General features: G+C 46.7%; 1 protein-coding gene across 1 annotated transcript in view; it reads left to right on the forward strand.

Moving 5' to 3' along the window:
- The first annotated feature begins 262 nt into the window (after positions 1-262).
- Positions 263-19,443, forward strand: part of FASN (fatty acid synthase) — a 58,547-nt gene continuing 39,366 nt past the window's right edge. Inside the window, exons 1-8 of the mRNA XM_007482818.3 lie at positions 263-723; positions 7,117-7,257; positions 8,970-9,122; positions 12,021-12,194; positions 13,434-13,634; positions 14,430-14,552; positions 15,981-16,096; positions 16,242-16,376. Coding sequence (XP_007482880.1) covers positions 7,131-7,257; positions 8,970-9,122; positions 12,021-12,194; positions 13,434-13,634; positions 14,430-14,552; positions 15,981-16,096; positions 16,242-16,376 — 1,029 coding nt within the window. The 5' untranslated portion in view covers positions 263-723; positions 7,117-7,130. The remainder of the gene's footprint in view (positions 724-7,116; positions 7,258-8,969; positions 9,123-12,020; positions 12,195-13,433; positions 13,635-14,429; positions 14,553-15,980; positions 16,097-16,241; positions 16,377-19,443) is intronic.

Here is a 19,443-nt window from a genome sequence, read left to right on the forward strand (position 1 = left end):
AAATGGGAGTGGGGATAAGGGTGGGCTGGTCGGCCCAGACCGGGCACTGAAGGCAGTAGGGCTGGCGTAGCGGATACGCACCCCCCTCACCCATCCCCATGAGGAGGGTTCGGGCGGCCCTGGGCTATTCTGCGACGAGCCCGAGAGCCGTAGGAGGCGGGAGGGTCTGGGGGAAGAGAGGGAGCTGGAAGTGGGGAAGGGGGCGAGGGCGGGGGAAGAGAGAGAGAGGATGAGCCGACGTGTCCCGCCCCCCCTCGCCGCGCCCCGCCCGAGGGGGCGCTCCCTCTGCCCCTCCCCCGCGCCCCCGCCCCCTCCTCCGACCAGGGTCCCCTCACTGGGACTCGCGCCAGCCCCGCGCACTGGGATCACCCCACGGCCGGCTCCGGGAACTGGGCCCGGCCGCTCATTGGCCTGCGTGAAAGAGCCAAACTGTCAGCCCATGTGGCGTGGCCACAGGAGGATGGCAGCTGTTTAAATAGAGTCGGGAGCTGGAGCTAGAGGGAGACAGAGAGAAAGGAAGCGGCCGCCGCAGCCCCAGCAGCAGCCTCAGCTTCAACCTCAGCCTCAGCAGCAGCAGCAGCAGCAGCAGCTCCGCTAAGCCTCCCGCCCCGGGTTCTCTCGGCCGGCATCTCTCGCTTCTCGCTGCCGGCAGCATCATCTTCACGCCCTGACCGAGCCGGGCCCTGACTTCTCCCCAGTCACGCAGTACCACAGCCGGCCCAGGTAACAGACCGACAGACAAAAAAAAAAACCCGACAACGTGCTTCACCCTTCCGCCCCGGGCCACCTGGGGAGCTGGGGAGCTGGGATGCCGGAGGGAGGGGACCCCTCGGAAGCACCACATCCGAGGTCAAGGCCACTAATGTTCCCTGGCCTGCCGGGAAGACCGCAGAGAGCAGGAGACCCTCGTGCTCTGGGGCAGGGGTGGAGTGGAGTGGGGGGGGGGCCCGAACCCCACCTCCCGAGCCTACCGCTTCGGCCTGGCTTTACTAGCCCTAGCCATCCACCCCCGCTTCCAGTAACCTCTTCCCCATCTGTCTAGCCAAGGCTTGAATCTTAAGGTGCCTGGTCCCCACCTGGGGCAGAACAACGTGGGCCGAGTTAAGGCCGGGCCTGAGAGAGGAAGGGGGGAGGGGGCGTAATAACCGGGTATGCGCTTCCTCTTTAAAGCTCATGCGGTTCTCCTTGGCTGTAACTACTACTGTGTGGATGCTAAAGGAGGAGCTTACCTGCCCCTAGAGCTGGAGGCTGTGGCTAGGCAGGGTTCTCTTCCTGCGTTAGGATATTTGGGGAGTCTTTCAAGTGAGGGGGAGACAGGATGTCTGTTTAGCTGTTCATCTCTTTCTGTAGTTTATATGTCGACAAAGCATCGGGATTCAAATTGTTTACTCCTTTTACATGTCCCCTGCCAGCTTCCCTGACCCACCCACCCCCCATCTTTAGCTGCACTTTAACCTTTGCTGTGGAAGGAGCAGTTAGACATCAGATTACTAAATTGACCCTAAACCTTCTTTCCAAAGAGGTTAAGCCATTGGTAGTCGGGTCTTTCAACTGATCGGGGCCTGACCAAGGAACCAAAGTGAGTCTGGTTTGAAAATCCACCTTAGTGGCTGGGAATCCTTCCTGCCCTGGAGGGGGTGGTGGTGGTGGGGATGAGCTAGAATGGGGGATGGGGGGTTGCTATGATTAGGTGAGGTAATAGCTGAGGGGAAAGGAGAGGAGAGTTGGAAATGGAGTGTGCTTGCTGCATTGTGCAGGTTCTATAAACAGCCATTTTGATCTCAGCTCTTGGAGATGGAGTTACACACCGCTTGGCCAAGGGCTCTAACTACAACAGACCTGCAGATTAAAAAATAAATACTGCACTCCTCTCTCCTCCATCAGCCTCCTCCTCTCTGGACACATAATGCAACCTCTGTGTGTATGGGAATTAAGGGGGGGGGGGGGGAGTAACAAGTCCCCTTCCTGTGAATAATGCCACTAGAAACTAAATCTCAGCCCTGTTTCTCATTTTTGTGTGTGTGTTGCAAAGAAACTAGGACAAGCAAAGGGACTTTATGCATGTTGCCTACCAGGCCTAGGTCTTGTTGGAGACCTTGGATGTTGTGGAGAAAAGCATTCTCTGTATTTGGATCCTTAGCAAGCTTGTGCTCTCCTTACCTATAGAGTCTATGGCCCCTGAATGTCCTTTATCCACCTACCTGGAGGTTCTCTCCCTCAGGAGGTGGTATGTTCAGGGGCTCAAGCTTCAGACTAGAAGTCTAATGACCTGAGATCCAGTCTTGACTGCTCCTATGTAGCTGGGTAATTTTGGACTTAGTCACTTAGCCCCTTTGGGCTTTAGATTCTTCATCTATAAAATAAAGGAGTTGGACTCCATAACCCCTGAGGTTTTTTCTAACTCTGACAATCAGTGACCAGGCAAGGGCAGGGAATAATTTTTCTCCTCATCTTAGAGTGGGGCTTTGCTGACAAGGTGCCTCTACTACCCTTACTAAGGTCCTCTAGGAGAAAAAGCAAACAGAAAAGTGAACAGGGAGTGCCAAAGGATGTGGCCAGTGTGAAGAAGGGCAGGAGAATTGCAAGGACAGGACTTTGGAGGGCCTTCTGTGTACCTTTGAGTGTGTTTGCTGAGGATTTCAACACTGGATTAAAATTGAAGCCACTCTTGAAGTATACAGATCACAAAAGTAAGCTAGACTACCTACCTCTTCTCTTGAACCCCTTTCCTTCAGAAGCCCAGCCCAGACTAAGTTCTGAGAAGTCAACTCTCCAGCGTGAGTAAGGGAAAGACAGATCACCCAAAAGTGAGGAACATAAAATGTGTAGAGAGACATGGACCAACAGCAAACAGCCTTGTGAGTCTGTTCCTGGGAAGCTTGGCCTTGGAGGGGCCCAGCCAACTCAGCCAAGCATTTCCTCCCAACCAGAACTCAGTGTGCATAGCAAGTAGGTAGAGAACAGAGCAACTGATTTCTGGAACTAGGCAGGCTGGTGCCTGGGAGTTCCACACCAGTCATATGGAGTCCATGAAAGGCTCCTTATTCCACAAGAGAGTGAAAGAGCTTTGAGCAGGAGGAAAATTAGACCCCAGTGTAGATCCTACCTGCCCCCATCCTAGGGAGAGAAAACTGAAGCCTACCTCATGTGAGAGGCCTGGGGAGACAAGAGGCTTTTCTCACTCTACTTAGAGAAGCCTTTGATCAAAAGTACTCCAAAGAAGGGATTCCTCTTACAGGAAAGGGACTACATGCCATCTAATCATTAGCTCCCCTCAGCTCCCCTCAGCTCCACTGGGCCAATAGAAAACAATTCCTCTATGTCATTATTTGCTCAAGTTGTGGGAATATAACTGCCCTTTTGCTGATCCTTTCTACCCAGGGGGCTGATCCCATGCCCCCCCTCCTTCCAATCTCTACTCCCTAAAAAAAGGGTTCTTAACCTGGGGTCCATGATTTTGTTTTTATGTATTTGGGTTCCTTTGTATCTTGTTTTATACACTTAAATACGTTATTCTGAGAAGGGGTCTGAAAATTTGATCTGACCACCAAAGCAAGAACCCCTGGCCTAGGGAATTCCTGGGACTCTCCACAAAATTACCTGGGACAGAAGAGTGTTTTCACTCAGTCTGAGCTCAAATCTAAGTATCAGGACAGCAGTGGAGAGAAACAGCCAGCCAAAGGAAAGGTAGCCACTTCTTCCTCATCTCATACTCTGCCCTAGGAGATAAAAAGAGACAGGGAAATAGATTCCTAGGAAAGCCTGACTAGAGAACAGAATTGTAGCAGGACAGACACATTGTCCCTGGATTTCTGAGGGGAGGTGTGTGTGCCAATTATAGGTCAGATTAGAAATGAGACTATGACTCTTCACTTGGTGCCCTAAACCCCCAAAGAGAAATTTCTACACTCAAGGTTTAGAAGTGTGGAAGATCAAGCCCTAGAACCAACAACCACTAGTTGAAATTACCTTTTTGAAGGAAGATAAGGAACAAAGCAATTTGTTTCCTTTGGATAATAAGGGAAAATCATGTCTTAGATGCCTATTCTATTACCCCTGTAAGATAGATATTAGAAAAGAGTTGAATAGTTCTTTCGACAGTCCCTGGATTGAGAACTGTGACATCAGTCAACAACCATTTATTAAATGCCTACTATGCCAAGTACCAAAAGTTATACTTTACCTAAGCCCCCCCCACTGCCACCTCTGACCTCCTCTCTAATTATTGCCTCTACCTCTCTTGCATGTCCAATGCTGCTTTCTAGCATTATTGATCTTTATGTGTCTATCCCTATCTTGCCTAGCTAGACTATCAATTTCATGAGGAATTGATCTTGAGGAATCCTCTTACTCATTTTTGTGATATCTCTCACAATGCCTTGTATATGGTAGATAAATGAATCGTGAGACCATGAAGGGCCTTGAGACACTAGGTAATTGTAGCTCCCTCACTTAATAGTTGAGAAATTGAGGCCCAGAAAGATGGAGCAAACAACTTTTCTAAGATAATTCACTGGTCTTGAAAGACTAGGAGTCCAACCCAGACCTTGTGACTCCCTAACTTAGTGCTTACTTTCCCCTGCCTGGGCCTGCCCTCCATTGTTTACTGATAAATCTCTGGATTTGTGGATAATGAAAGACCTCCAAGCTATGTCCTGCTTGGAGAGACCAGAATCCAGTCACTCTGGCTCAGGAGCAGCTTGCTAATGGGGAGAACTATTTATTTTCTCCTTTTTGTATTTTAAAACCCTTACCTTGACTTAGAATCAATACTCTGTATCAATTCCAAGATGGAAGAGCATTAAGGACTAGGCATTGGGGGTTCAGTGACTTACCCAGGGTCACACAGCTAGAAAGTATCTGAGGCCACATTTGAACCCAGGATCTCCCGTCTCTAGGACCTAGCTGCCCTAAGCACTCTCCTGTAAATGACTTTCCAGGCATGAGCATCAGCCACCCTTTTCCTCCAGAGTCCTGGCAGTCAGCCAAAACCCAGTGGGTTCACCTGAGGGAAAGTGGCTGAGGCCTGTCCCTGGCCCTTCATGCCCTCCTGACAGAGGAAGAAGAAAGGGTAGGCAGCACAAGATAGGCTTTGCAGCCTGGAATCTCAGGCTCCTAGCCAGAGGAAGACTAGAATCTGGCCTAAAAGAATGAGCTTTGGATCTGGAATCAAAGGAACTTACTTAGTTTGGCCACTTGCTCTACTTCACCTGTGCAGTTGCAGGTCAGAGATTTCTTCATCTATAAAATAAGTCCTTGAGTCGTTTCAGTCATGTCCTGACTCTCCGTGACCCCATTTAGGATTTTCTTGGCAAAGATGTTAGAATAGCTTGCCATTTCCTTTTCCAGCTCATTTTACAGGGGAAGAACTGAGGCAAACAGTTAAGTGACTTGTCCGAAGTCACACAGCTTTGTGAGTGGCTAGATTTGAACTCGGATCTTCTTGACTCTTGGCCTGGGCTCTATCCACTAAGCCACCTAGCTGCCTGTGTAAAATAAAGGGGTTGGGTTTTTTGAGGTCCCTTCCAACTGTGAAATGAGTTTGGCTCCCTGCACTGATACTTAACAAGCCAATTGACTCCTTCAATAGTTCCCTTACCTGTAAAAACTTAAGGATTTGGACTAGGTGATCTAGTTTGCACCCGTGATCTGGGTCTGGAGGCCTCAGGAGCAGCAGAGTGCTAATGAACTGGGATTAAGTCTTAGGAGAGGGATCAGAGAAGGACCAAGGCTAAGGAAAGAGGGGGGGGAAAGGAGCAATGTTCTTACTCCTTCAGGTTTCCCTGGGACACTGGAGTCATGGGGGAGTAAAGAACAGTTAGAGTCTTTGTGCCTCCCTCCCCAGGTCCCTGCTCAGCTCAGCTCCTCCTCCAGAAGCAAAAAGACTGGATTTGGGCCTCTCTGTCTGGTGATTTTTCTGGGTCTCCCCACTCCCATTGGTTGTTTTTTTTTTTGCCAGTATACTATATTTGAACCCTTCCCCTTCTTTCTCTTCATCTATCCAGACTTCTTCCACCCCTCATACCCACTACTTTACTTCTCTCCAAGCCTCAACCTCTCCCAGGATCCAGCTTCTATATTCCCTTCCCAACAGCTTCCTCCCCCTGCCCCACCACCAATCAGACTCCTTTACTCTTCATTCCCCACATTTCCAGGATCCCTACCACCCCTTCATCTCCAACCTACCTCTGACTTTTGTATGCAGTAGGTTTTACTCCTTACACTTAAAAAAATGTTTTTTTTCCAGCATTTAAGTGCCTACATGACAGGCACAGTGCTAAGCACTGAGGACACTTAAAAGCAAAATCAGTCCCTTGCTTTCAAGGAGCTCACAGTCTAATGCAAACAACTATGTAGAAACAAGATGTAAATGGGATAAATTGGAGATTATCTCCAAAGGCTCCAAGATTAAGAAGGAAAGGCTTCTTGCAAAAGGTTGGACTTTATTTGAGACTTGAAGCTAAAGAGCCCGAGGATGAGGAGAGAAGGGGTTCCAAATGTGGGGGACGGCTGCTGGAAATGGCCAGAAGTGGGAAACTGAGCATTTAGTTTGAGGACCAGGAGCAGAGTAACAAAGAGGCCAGTGTTGCTGGATTGCTGAATTCATGGAAGGGGAGTGAGATGTAAAAAGTCTGGGAAGGCAGGAAGGGGTAGGCTTTAGTCCTAAAGGCAATGCTTTTTTCCTATTTTTTCTGTTAAGGTTGAAGGTCCTTGATGGGTAGACAACTCTTTCAATGGGTTTTGGAGGAAGTCATGGGGGTAATCTGGGGCAGTTTTATCCCCTTTCTCTTTGGTTAGCAGAATCTCTTCTTATCTTGATGACCCTTTCCTCTCCTTGATTCTACCCATTTCTGACTTAAGTCCTTCAGCCCTGTGGTTCAAGCCCTTTCCCCAGGCCCAGTTCCAGAGGCGAGGGTTGGGAGTGGTTCCTCCCATAGCGCCCTCTTGGTGTCTTCAGAGGTCCTTGGAGCAGTCAGTAGAAAGATAGTGGAGGTAGTGGGTGGGAACGGTATATAACCAGTTCTACAACTTCCCTTTTTCCTCTGTACGCTGGGACTCTGTCCCTAGTCTTTGTTTTTTGCTTCTCACTTCCCCATCTCCCCATCTCACCTACAGAAAAGAGCTGAAAAATGGAGGAGGTGGTGATTGCAGGGATGGCGGGAAAGTTACCCGAGTCAGAAAACCTGCAGGAGTTCTGGGACAATCTGATTGGAGGCGTGGACATGGTCACAGATGATGACAGAAGGTGGAAGGCAGGTAAGTGTAAGGAGCCTGGGCCTTGTGAGCAAGGAGAAGGTGATCTGGGCTGGTTGGGGAGAAAGTTTGGACTGGAAATAGGAATACCTGGCTTCTGGCCCACTCCCCCATGCTCACCTCCCTCTAATTAATTAGTCATGTGATTCCGGGCCAGGTGTTCCCCCACTCTGAGGCTGCCTTTCTACATCTACAAAATGTAGTCTCCTTCAGAAACAAAGGAAGAATAACAACATAACATTTCAATAAAATTGACTTCCTTTATAATTGTATATATTTTTTTCCCATACATTTAAAAACATTCTGAGAAGTCCATTGGCTTCACAGCCTGCCATAGGGGTCTGTGGCACAAAAAAAGTTTAAGAACTCCTAGGCTCTATGATCTAGAATGTCTTCCTTCACCCCCACCCACTTCTTTCCTTTCAGCTGTGACATGATCTCTCCTGAATGGCATCTCTTTCAGCCTATGGATCTTTGGTAGTTGCTTCTAGGCTACACTATTTTCCAACAGTCTCAGCAAGATAGTAGATCTCCCCTCTTCCCCAGGACTTCTCTCTTAGTCTCTGACTGATTCCTCTCCTGTAAAATGAGGGGTTGGACTAAGTAGTCTCTTGGGCCCATTCCAGCTCTGGTTCTATGACTCTGTTCTCCATCTTCCCTGGAAAGATTCTCACCCTTCTCTTCTGCTCCCCTCCCCAGCATTGAGATGCTTATCTCCAGGTAGAATTTGCATGCTAATTTTAAGGAATGTTCATTTTTCTTCCCCTAAGTCTGGGCCCAAGATCTAGACCTGTAGAGCAGAGTTAACATTGGCTTCCTTAGCATTTCCTCTCAAACATTCAAGCTATAGATTCTTATTGTTTTGCTGCAGTGCCAGCCTCCTCCACCCAACTTTGCTCCCCATTGGAGGTGCTTTATTTAATTAGAACCATGAGGTGGGAATCCTCTGAGTTGTTCCTGAAAACTTATTCCCAGGATGTGGTACAGGGAAAGAAAACACTCTTCTTGGAGCCTAGGAGGGAAAGTTAATTAAGTATATTCTGGGGATGTCTCCAGGCCTTTTTCCCTCAACCCAGCAAACTATATAGAGGCTCCTGCCTCCTTTATCCCCTCCCCTCAGACACATGACTGTCAGATAAATGCTCAGCCTGCGCCCCCTTCACGCCCAGGTTGGTTCTCTGGAGCTGTCCTACCTGATAGGCAGGATGTGACTCACCAGAGCCAGTCCACGGGGTTCTGCCAATATCAGTGTGGGCCAGGCCAGTCAAGGGGCTTCCTAGCTTGGGGGTGGAGCTGCACAATGCCCATATGATCCCTTCATTCCCCCTAGCCTAGCCCACTGAGCCAGGAGTCCTAGTGGACTCCCTTGTGATGGCAGGGAACCGGGCTGACTACACAGGGCAAGACCACTTGTCTCTTGTCCCCAGGGTCTCTGGCTCTTCACCCTGACTGCACCTCTCTCCCCCAGGAAGCTTTATCCTTTATCTTTGATCACTGCCTCCTCCAAATTCCTTTTAGCTAAGACACTAGTTGGTGTGTACTTTTTAAATCTGCATGTCTAAACTTTTTGAGGGTGAAGATTGTTATGGGATTCCCGGTGGGTGATCCATAATTCTTGGCTGAAGAGAAGGAAGGAAGTGACTGAGAGCCCCCAGAGAAGAGAAGCAGCCATGTGCCAAAATCCCGGGGAGGATTAACTCTGTGTTACCTCGCAGGTCTCTATGGATTGCCGAAGAGATCGGGGAAACTAAAGGACCTGTCTAAGTTCGATGCTTCCTTCTTTGGCGTCCACCCCAAGCAAGCTCACACAATGGACCCCCAACTCCGCTTGCTACTAGAAGTGACCTATGAAGCGATTGTGGATGGAGGTGAGGCTTGTGGGCATCAGCAGGGTCTCCCAGCTTTCTGATGGCCTCAAGTATCTGCAAAATCAAAGGATCAAGAATGCAACTTCCAGGGAAGTGGGTCATAGTATTATGTGTAATCAGAGATGGGTAGGAAGGGATAGACACAGCCCCATTTGCAGGCACCTACCCTAGAGTGGCAAAGTGATTTGGGCTTCTGAGTCTTCCACAGGCCTGGCTTGAGGCAGATGGGCTGGCCAGGCTTGGAGGTGCTAGGACAAAATCACTGTTTCTTAACCAGTCTGTCCCAGAGATGTCCCTCATCTGGTAACTTCCATTGTTTGATTACTCTTGTCAGCCAGGATTTGATCATGAGATGGAAGATGGAGAAAGAAAAAATTCCTTGGTGGGACATTAGGTGTCACCAGGTTGGGAAACAATGGACTAGGACCTAAAGAGGCAGGGCTCTGAGATTTCCTGTGACCCAAGATGAAGCTGAACCAAGTCTGGGGTCCCCCAAATGCTCTAGGAATGATCTCTATGAAAACCACCTGCTTTCTCCCTAGCTGAACATTCATGGCTCAAGCTGACTGCTGGGGGAGTAAGACTGTTTTTCACAGATCATTTCAATGACCAACATTTTCTCCAGTTGAATTAACCAAAACCCTGCCCCTTTTTCCCAGTCTCTCATCTCCTCCCACCCCTTTTACCTCCCATTCTTGAGCTCTGGCTCCTAGAGCCAAGCCATCAGGAGGACAGACTGTCAGGGAAGGTACACACAGACAAGCATGGCCAGGGCCACCTGGAGGCTCATCAGCCCCGTATCACCTGTGCTTCCTCCCACTCTCCTGGGACGAGAGCTCTGTCCCTCCTTCACAAATATTGCCCTTTTCCTACACACTTCTGTTGGTGAGCTCTTCCACCTTCTTCCTTGATCTCTGCTAGGCCTTTCAGATAATGTTTCTTGTTGCCAACCTACCCCTTTCCACTGCAGCTTCCATCTCCATTCCTCTTCCAGTCTGGAGCTCTTCTCCATCTCCTATTGAGGCAGGTGTCTTTCTTCAGATGGAAGTGGCTGTGGGACCCTTTTTCTTCCCACTTTACCTATTCTCCTCTGCCTCCACCTGGCCCTTTTCTCTTTTCACTTTCACTTCCTTTCCACTCTTTACTCTCACCCTCCCTCCTAGTCTTCCTTTGTGGCCAATCTTAAACCTTCCCTTTTTTAAATTTCATACCTCCTCTCCTGTTTCACATTATGATTCCTCTCCTAATTCTCTTTTGGAAGCTATCCTAATGCTTTTCAGACCCTTAGCATTTAGGCCTGGAGGAAAAGCTGCCAAATGACCTTTTCTAAAGGACATAGATAAGTCATCTATGACCAGAATAAATACCAGGAAGCTACCTTGGTCCAATTTTGTATAAGTGCTGAGTTTTTGCCTCCCTTGAATAGCTTGAGGTCCTCCATAAGCTAGAGAAAGGACTGTCATTCCATTCAAATGTAGAATTTTTATAGTGGGAGAAGTTCTATAGATATTCATTGACTTGATTTGAATTCATTTCTAGTTTTGGTTTTGGTTTTTTCAACAATCAACATTTAATTTTTTTTCAAATTACATGTAATAACAATTTTAACATTTGTTCTCTAAAATTCCAAGTTTCCATTTCTCTCCCTCCCCTGCCCCTCTCTTTGAGACTGTAAGCAATTTTATCTAGGTTGTTCATGTGGGATTTTTAGGAAAACATTTCTATATTGATCATAAGTCAACAGACTTTATTAAGCATTTCCTATGTGCTAAACACTTTGCCAAGTGCTGAGAATACAAAAAGAAAAAAAATTCTTGCTGCTTACACTCTACTGGGAGAAACAACATGCAAAGAACTTAATACCTATAACATATATGCAGGATAAACTGACTTAGAGATAGATATGTATATTTAAAAATCATCTTCATAGAAGCAATCATTGAACCCATAAAAAACATTGGGAGTGTAAAAAGAGAGGAGTGCTCAGAACTAAACTATAAAGGGTATTGACCAAACCTTCACTTTTTATTTTGACACCTAATTTGGAATTGAGCGATTTAGGTTTTATTAACTAGCTTGGCTCAGATTAGTTAGCCAATATCTGAATCACTGCCATATGTCTGGCATACAGAAGATTTGGGGGTGGGGCGGGGAAGAGGTGTGCCTCTTAACCTGGTAAAGAAGAGAAAATTTCCCCAGGTGTCTCTGCAGCCTCTCTGCCCTTGCGAGCCCCAGAATTGATTGGTGTTCTTCCTTGCAACCCTATGACACTTGACTATTGTCTCCTTGAACTATCTTAATCTCCACAGGCCAGACCTTTTAACACTTGGGTGATCCTTTGGTCAGTGATTTCACTTAATCTGCTTCCAGCCAAATACAGGAGCATGCTTAGGGAGAGACTTGTTCTTCTAGTGCCTACAGCTCAAGTTCAGCTCTAAATCTAACACTAGAAATATTCAACAATTTGCCCTCTGCCCTTCATTGGTCCCAAGTTCTGTGATCTTAAATCCTACGTTTTCTTACACAACTAGAGCCTCCAGCTCTCCTCTTCTCCTCATAGTCCCAACATCCTCCTGGGTTTCTGAAGAAAAAAAAATCACTAGATTCTTTCCAAACTACTTCACACTCTTCTTCCCTTCTAACTATCCCTGCTGTTTTTTTTTCTCACCACCATGATTTTTCCCACCTAATCTGGGTTGAAAAAGGCTCTTTGAAAATCACAATTTCAGCTCTGCTCTGCTGTAGGCCCTAGAGGGAGTCCCGCCAAAATAAGGTCCTCCAAAGTAGAGAGGAGAAAATTTCCTTCATATCAAGACAGCTTCGTGTCTACCTGGCTTGTAGGGCAGGAAACCTCTAAATGTGCTCCCCCAAACACTGAATGTTTTGTTCCCCTGGTAGGCATCGTCCCAGCTACACTTCGAGGGACCAACACTGGTGTATGGGTGGGTGTGAGTGGATCTGAGACCTCAGAAGCCCTGAGCAGAGACCCAGAGACACTCTTGGGTTACAGCATGGTTGGCTGCCAACGGGCTATGATGGCCAACAGACTATCCTACTTCTTTGATCTAAAAGGTGAGTGAGGGGGACAGGAGGACTGGCCCCAGGGACGGATTCTCTATGCCTTCCAACAGCCCATGGCCTCTATCTTCCCAATGATAAAGAGGAGGAAAAAGCCTTCTTCCTTCTCCCTCCCCCTTTCCTAAGGAAGATAATGGGTACCTAGGTGGTGCAATGGACAGAGTGCCAGACCTAACGCTAGGAAAGCTCATCTTCCTGAGTTCAAATCTGGCCTCAGACACTTAGTAGCTGAGTGACTCTGGTCACTTAACCTAACCCTGTGGTGTGTTTCTTCATAAATGAGCTGGAGAAGGCAATGGCAGAATCTTTGCCAAGAAAACCCCAGTTGGGACACAAAGAATCTGCTGAAAAAATGACTGAACCAGAGCACAATAGTGAGAGTTATAGTGGAAAGAGCATAGGGATTAGTAGTCAGAAGACCTAACTGTGTTTCTTCCTATCTGTTTCATATTGGGCTAGGCCTCAACTTAGCTCATCTATAAAAAGAGGGGGTCTAAGCCAGAGACCCTCCAAGGTCTCAGCTAGTTCCATATCTGTGATTCTATGAATGACTTTACTGGAAAACCCCAGGTTTCTTCTGAGGCCCTTAAGATCCACTGAAAAGAATCCTAGATCTTTATGAGGTTTTTCTATTATGTCCCAATCTTGATGACCCTATTTGGAGTTTTCTTGGCAAAAGTACTAGAGTGGTTTGCCATTTCATTCTCCAGCTCATTTTACAGATGATGAAACTGAGGCAAACAGTGAAATGATTTGCCCAGGATCACACAGCCAGGAAGTGTCATAGGCCAGATTTGAACTCGGAAAGATAAGTCTCTGGGGTTAAATGTCTATAAGTAAATGGGCAGCTGAATGGCTGAGTTGATAGAGCTGCAGAACTATAGATGGGAAGTCCTGAGTTCAAATCTAGATTTAGGCACTTCCTGGCTGTGTGACCCTGAGCAAATTACTGTTCTGCCTTAGAACCATTACATAGTATTGATTCTAAGATGGGAGATGAGGATTTTTTTAAAAGAAAGAAAATCGGTCATGGGATGATGCTGGGCTGGTGGGGAGGGGGGGTCCCAAGAGCCTTTCCTAGTTCTGCCCACAGTCTAGCTTCTGCTTCTTTCTGGAGAGAGGTCTTCCTGAAAGTCCCTAGGCTCCCATTCTTTAGGCCTTCTGGAGACAGAGGCTCTCTTCCCTCTCCTCCACTTCCCTGTTGCATGAGCCCATCAGCTGCATTCTTTGCAGGACCAAGTATTGCCCTGGACACCGCCTGTTCCTCAAGCCTTGTGGCTATGCAGAATGCATTCCAGGCCATCAGCTCTGGGGAATGTTGTGCTGCCATCGTAGGGGGCATCAACGTCCTGCTCAAGCCCAACACCTCAGTCCAGTTCATGAAGCTGGGCATGCTCAGTCCTGAGGGTTCCTGCAAGGCCTATGATGCTTCAGGTAAGGGGGCACATGGCAGCCTTTGGTCATGAGCCTTGCGGGGGGGGGGGGGGGGGAGCAGTAGCAAAACCACCAAACAGATCTGCCCCTGCTCTAACCCAGTTGGCCCCACCCTATAATCATGCCATGGAGAAGAGGCTGCAACTAGAAGTGCAACCTGGAGAGAGCTGGGTACAGATTCTGCCACTGCCTACCTGGGCAACCCACATCAGCTCCCTTCACATTGCTTTATGGAAAGAAACAGTCCTCAAACACTTCCTAGCTGGGTGACCCTGGACAAGTCACATCAGCCCACTTGCCTAGCCCTTGCTACTCTCCTGTCTTAGAATTCATACTAAGAAGAGCGGTAAGGGTTTTAAAAAATAAAGTAAAATGGGCAAGTCACTTGACCCCCATTGCCTAGCCCTTACCACTCTTCTGCCAATACATAGTATTGATTCCAAGACAGAAGGTAAGGGTTTTTTAAAAATAAATAGATAAAATGAGGAGGTTGGACCAGATGATGTGCAAGTCTTCCTGCCCTAGCATTCAGAGATAGGTGACTACCACCATGGGCTGGCAACAGGGAGTCCTCCTTCTTGCCTTCCCACTCAACCTGGTCTCGAGGCTGTTTTCACAAGGACATCTGAGGAGGATTGGGGGGAGGGGGGAATGTGTGTTTGTCAGCCACAGGAACCACTGCTGAGCCTTGTCCTGGAGAAGGCCAGCAAGGCCCAAGTCTGAATCTCATCTTTGCCTCAGTTTAAGATGAAGGACACATGTGAAGTCCTCAGAGGCTCTTGTCTTTCTCCTTAGGGAATGGGTATTGCCGGGCTGAGGCTGTGGTGGCCATCCTAATGATGAAGAAATCCATGGCCAAGCGGGTCTATGCCACAATACTGAATGCAAGCACCAACACAGATGGCTACAAGGAGCAAGGTGGGTCATGAGGTCAAGGACTGGTAACTGGGTAAGAGCTAGCAACTGTACAGGGAGCATCTCTTGGGTGCCATTGTTTGGGCTTTGTTCTGCCCTCCTAGTACAGCCTCCATGAGACCAGGGAGTGCCCTGAAAGCCTTCACCAAACAAACTAGTTGGTGTGTATTTACTAAATACATACTATGTGCCAGGCACTGTGCTGGTGGCCACAGATCCAAAGACAGTCTCTGTCTTTGGAAGAACTTAAACTGTAGCCAAAGGGAACAACATAGAAATGAGGAAACATACAAGGAAGATAGATGATTGTAGTGGCATTTGAGCTAAACCAGCAGAGGTGAGGAGGGAACACACCACAGGGCTGGGGAATAGCTCATGAAAAGATGCATGATCATGTTTGAGGAATAGTGTATATGAGGAGAGTAATATGTAGTTAATCTAGAGAGGAGGAATGGTCCAGGTTGGGAAGGACTTTTTAAATGCAGAGCAGAGCAGATTATATTTGGTCCTAGAAGTAGTAGGAAACCTCTGGAATTTACAAAGTAATGCTGTCAAACCTACAAATGTCATTTTGGCTGCTAACTGGAATAGCAATGTGGTAGAGACCAATTAGATAATTATCCAGGCAAGATCTGATGAGAGTGAACTATGTTAGTGATTGTGCAAGTAGAAAGAGAGTATGAGTTGTTAGCCATGGGAAGATTTGGCAGCTGAGTGAATATGTATCCTGAGCATTAGAGGATGTCCCCCACATGGCAAACTTGTGATTAGACAGACAGACAGACAAAAAGGGGAGTATAAAAGGGGTGAGATTAGAAAGATGCCAGTGGAACATCTTGTTTTAAATAGCTAATGAGCAGTTGGTAGTGAGGGGCTAGAGCTCAAGAGATAGGCTAGGCCTGGATCTGAGACATCTGCAGAGATAGTTGAGCCCATGGGAGCTGATATGGTCACCAAATGAGAGAATATAAAGAAAAAAAAGAGACAAGGGCCTAGGACAGAGCCTTGGGATAGTTAGAGGAGTGCTGGTCAGACTGGTAGGAGATCTGGGAGAGAGTAGTCCATGTGTCAAATGCTATAGATAGGTTCAAGAAACTAGAAGGCTGAGACAAGGCCAGGATTATTTTGGCAATTAAGAGACTATCACTAATTTTAGACAGAGCTATATCCCTAGAAAGCAGCATTTTGAATCCATGGCATCTAGGGGTACCAGGTTAGAAGAAAGACTCTACCCAGCTGCTACATCAGTGGCTGGCCTTCAGAGAACAGAGATACTAGGTTGGCATGGGGAGCATCAGAACAAGGCTTGGAAGCAAAGGGACATACCATCTAAAAAATATAACTAGTAAATGAATTGTGGGGATGAAACTGCCTTTAGGCAAAGTTTATGGAACTTCTGAGGCCTTGAAAGCAAGTGGTATCTTCTTGCAGGTGTGACTTTCCCCTCTGGAGAGGTACAGGAACAGCTAATGCGATCTTTGTATAAGGACTCTGGAGTCTCCCCTGAATCACTGGAATATGTCGAAACCCATGGCACTGGCACTAAGGTGAGATTGTGGAGTGTCCCCCCAGGCCTTCCTCCTCTACCTCCTCACCCATCTCAGCCAGGATTATGCAGATATTTTTAGGCAAAAGTAGTTCAAGTGAGCTAGGCCAGGAAGCTCATGATCTTTCTCGTTTCTGTTCCCCCAGGTTGGGGATCCTCAAGAATTGAATGGCATTGTCCGAGCTTTGTGCCAATCTCGCCGTGAGCCACTACTAATAGGATCCACAAAATCAAATATGGGCCATCCTGAGCCTGCCTCCGGGCTGGCAGCCCTGTCCAAGGTAACTTATGGGGAAAGCTCAGACTAGCTTATTATATCCCCATTCCTCAAGAAGCCCTTGTCCCCCTAAGCTTTAGATGAGGGGTAGGGTTGGAGTTGATTCATACAAGATAGATTTTTATCTTTTTGCCCAAGTATTTGACCCTCTTGGGAAAGTTACTGGGAAAATAGTCACTTGGCTTAAAGGGGAGATATGTGTTTTACATGGTGCCAAGTCAAATATCTCAATGAGTGTGGCAATTACCCTTTCCCAATTTCAACCTGCAGGGTAATCTCTCCTCATTTATGGGTCCCTTTAAACTTATTGCTGCTGCTAAAAATAAATATCAGGAAGCAGGAATGGGGAAGGGCAAAATAGGAATGGTAGAAACAAGAGGGGAAAACTCTGAATTATAAGTCAGAAGACCCTAATTCCAATCCTGGCTCTGCCCTGAATTTCCTGTGAGCTTCAATTTCCTAAAATGTAAAAGGGACCTATGCTAGATAATTGCTAGAGTTCCTTCCAGCTATAAAATTCTGGGATTTAATCCATTTCCTTTTCCTCCTCTACAAAATGAGGGGGTTGGACAAGATAACTTACAAGATCCCTTCCAGCTCTAATGTTCTTTGATTCTTTGACTAGTGAACCTAATGGGGCTAAGGAAGCTTGGCCTCAGAATGAGATTGCTACCTCTCCCTGGCCTGGCTGGTTTCACTGGGTGTGGTTGATTGATTGGGCTTGACTCTGGGGGAGTACTCCTCCTGTCATGTGTAGGAGGTTGTTATCCTAGAGAAGTACCTTCTCTTCCCTGAAGCCTTCTGCTCCCCAACCTCCCCCTTCACCCCTCTTCCCCACATCTAATGTTGTCTTTTATCTGTCCTCCCATCTCCAGCCTGAATTCTGATATCTGTTCTGAGTCTAAACAGTCACTACCCACAATGCTCAGGGACAATGTTGTGTAGAGAGAACCCCAGTGCAGGAAAGAGGGATGGGGGAGGCAGGGCTCGAAACCTCATTCCCTGACTCAATCGAGTCCAAAGGACACGCATTTATTTAGGGATTTCTACTTAACAGGCACTGTGCTAATCACTGGAAATACAAAGACAAGAGTGATATTCCTTCCCTCAGCGAGTTTATTTTCTAATGGAGAAGGCAGCAAGCCCATACATAAATATATAAGAATACAAAGTAGATACATGGTAGCTTTAGAGGGGAAGCTTCCTGGGAAGACCAGGAAAGGTAGCCCATTAAGAGGATCTTTAAGAAATGCAGGATTCCTGGTTGTGAGAAACAAGAGCACTCCAGGAATGGGGGTTGGGGGTGGCTGGTGTAAATGCACAGCCTGGAGATGAAGTCCTATATATGAGGAACTCCCAGGATGGCAGGAGGTTTAATGTGGGAAAGAGTCAATGTGTAGTAAAGCTGCGAAGGTAAGATGAGCCCAGCTTCCGAAGAGTTTTAAATACCAAACAAAGGACAATAGTGGGTTAGAGGTACGTTTTAGATTCCATTCCAGAGGTAATAGGGCACCACTAGAATGTATTGGGTAGGACAGTGACATCATCAACCCTGTGCTTTAGGAATCATCATCTTGTCAACTGTGTGGAGGACATAAGGAGATGGTTGAGACAGAGAGACTAATTAGGCTGTTGCAATAATCTAGGCAAGAGGTGACCAGGACCTGACAAAGGGGATGGCAGTGAGCAAGGAAAGAAGGGAACATGCGAGAAGAGAGAGAGGAAGAAGAAAGCCAAAAAAAAAAAAAAAGATTGGTTGTTAGGGTGAATGAGAGTGAGGAGGGAAGCACAACACTGAATTACTTTGAGAGATGGTAGCACCCTGGGTAGAAATAAAGAAGCCAAGAAGAGGACAAGTATAAGGGGAAGGGTAATGAGTTCTATTTTGGACATAAGAAGTCTTGAGTTGCTTAAAATACAAAGATAAATGAATTCTGCATAGTACATACTAAATTTGAAATGCCTATAGAATATCCGGTTTGAAATGTTCATTATGCATATGTGGATCTGGAGCTCTGGAGAAAGAGTAGTTTATAAATATGAGAGTTATCTGCCTAGAGATGATAATTGAACCCATAAAAACTGATGAAGTCAACCAAAGGAGAGATTGTAGAAAGAAAAGAGAAGAGGTTCCAAGTCAGAGCCTTGGAGTAGGTTTCACATGGTTAGAGAGATAGGAAGAGAATGTCCAAGGAGAAGAGTGATAACTGAGAAGAGGCCATTGAATGTGACTTATGGTATCATATGGTGACTTCCACATGAGACCATATTTTAATCCTGTTGTCCATCATCAGTCCCTGTCTCCCTCCACCCTTGGGCCATGAGATTTTATATTTTTCTGTGTATATATAATCTCAGACCATGAGATTTTATATTTTTATATAGATAGATATTGTTATAATTATTATGAGAAAGAGAATAATAAAAGAAGGAACCCCAAGAACTATATCCTCATATGAATGCTCATAGGTATGAAGACCACCTCCCCAATCTGCCATAACTGTACTTTGGTGCCATTTTTTTTGGTTCTGAATTGAGGGGGCTGAAAGATCTATAAGATGCCTTTTAGATCTAATATTCTAAGGTTCTAAGATGTAGTCCTCCCAGTATGAAGACCAAGCATGGTTCATAGACAAATTGGAGTTCCTGTTTAGCCAGCAACCTTCCAGTGGAATATAAAACAATAGAATGTTATTCCCGTTAGACTATATGCTCTTTGAGGTCAGAGGCTTTTTTTTTTGCCTTTCTTTATCTCCCCCAGCACTTAACATAGTGTTTAGCACATAGTAAATGCTTAATAAGTGTTTGTTGACTGACTGTTAGATTGAGAATGCACTTCATAGAGTCTAGCCCCTTCATTTTATGGGCAAGGAAACCTCCAGAGACATGGGGAGTTAAAGTGCCTTGTTTGAGGTCACACGAGTATGTGGCAGCTGGGACTAGCACTGTGGTATCCTATGTACCCCTCTAGACCACTCTGCAGATGCAGCACAATCCCAGAGCTATTCAAAGGCACGCCAACTAGGGACTGCTGGTGCTAAACCTGGCTCTTATGTGAACTCAGGGTCAAG

The sequence above is a fragment of the Monodelphis domestica genome, chromosome 2 (genome assembly GCF_027887165.1).
Source record: "Monodelphis domestica isolate mMonDom1 chromosome 2, mMonDom1.pri, whole genome shotgun sequence".
NCBI lineage: Eukaryota > Metazoa > Chordata > Mammalia > Didelphimorphia > Didelphidae > Monodelphis > Monodelphis domestica.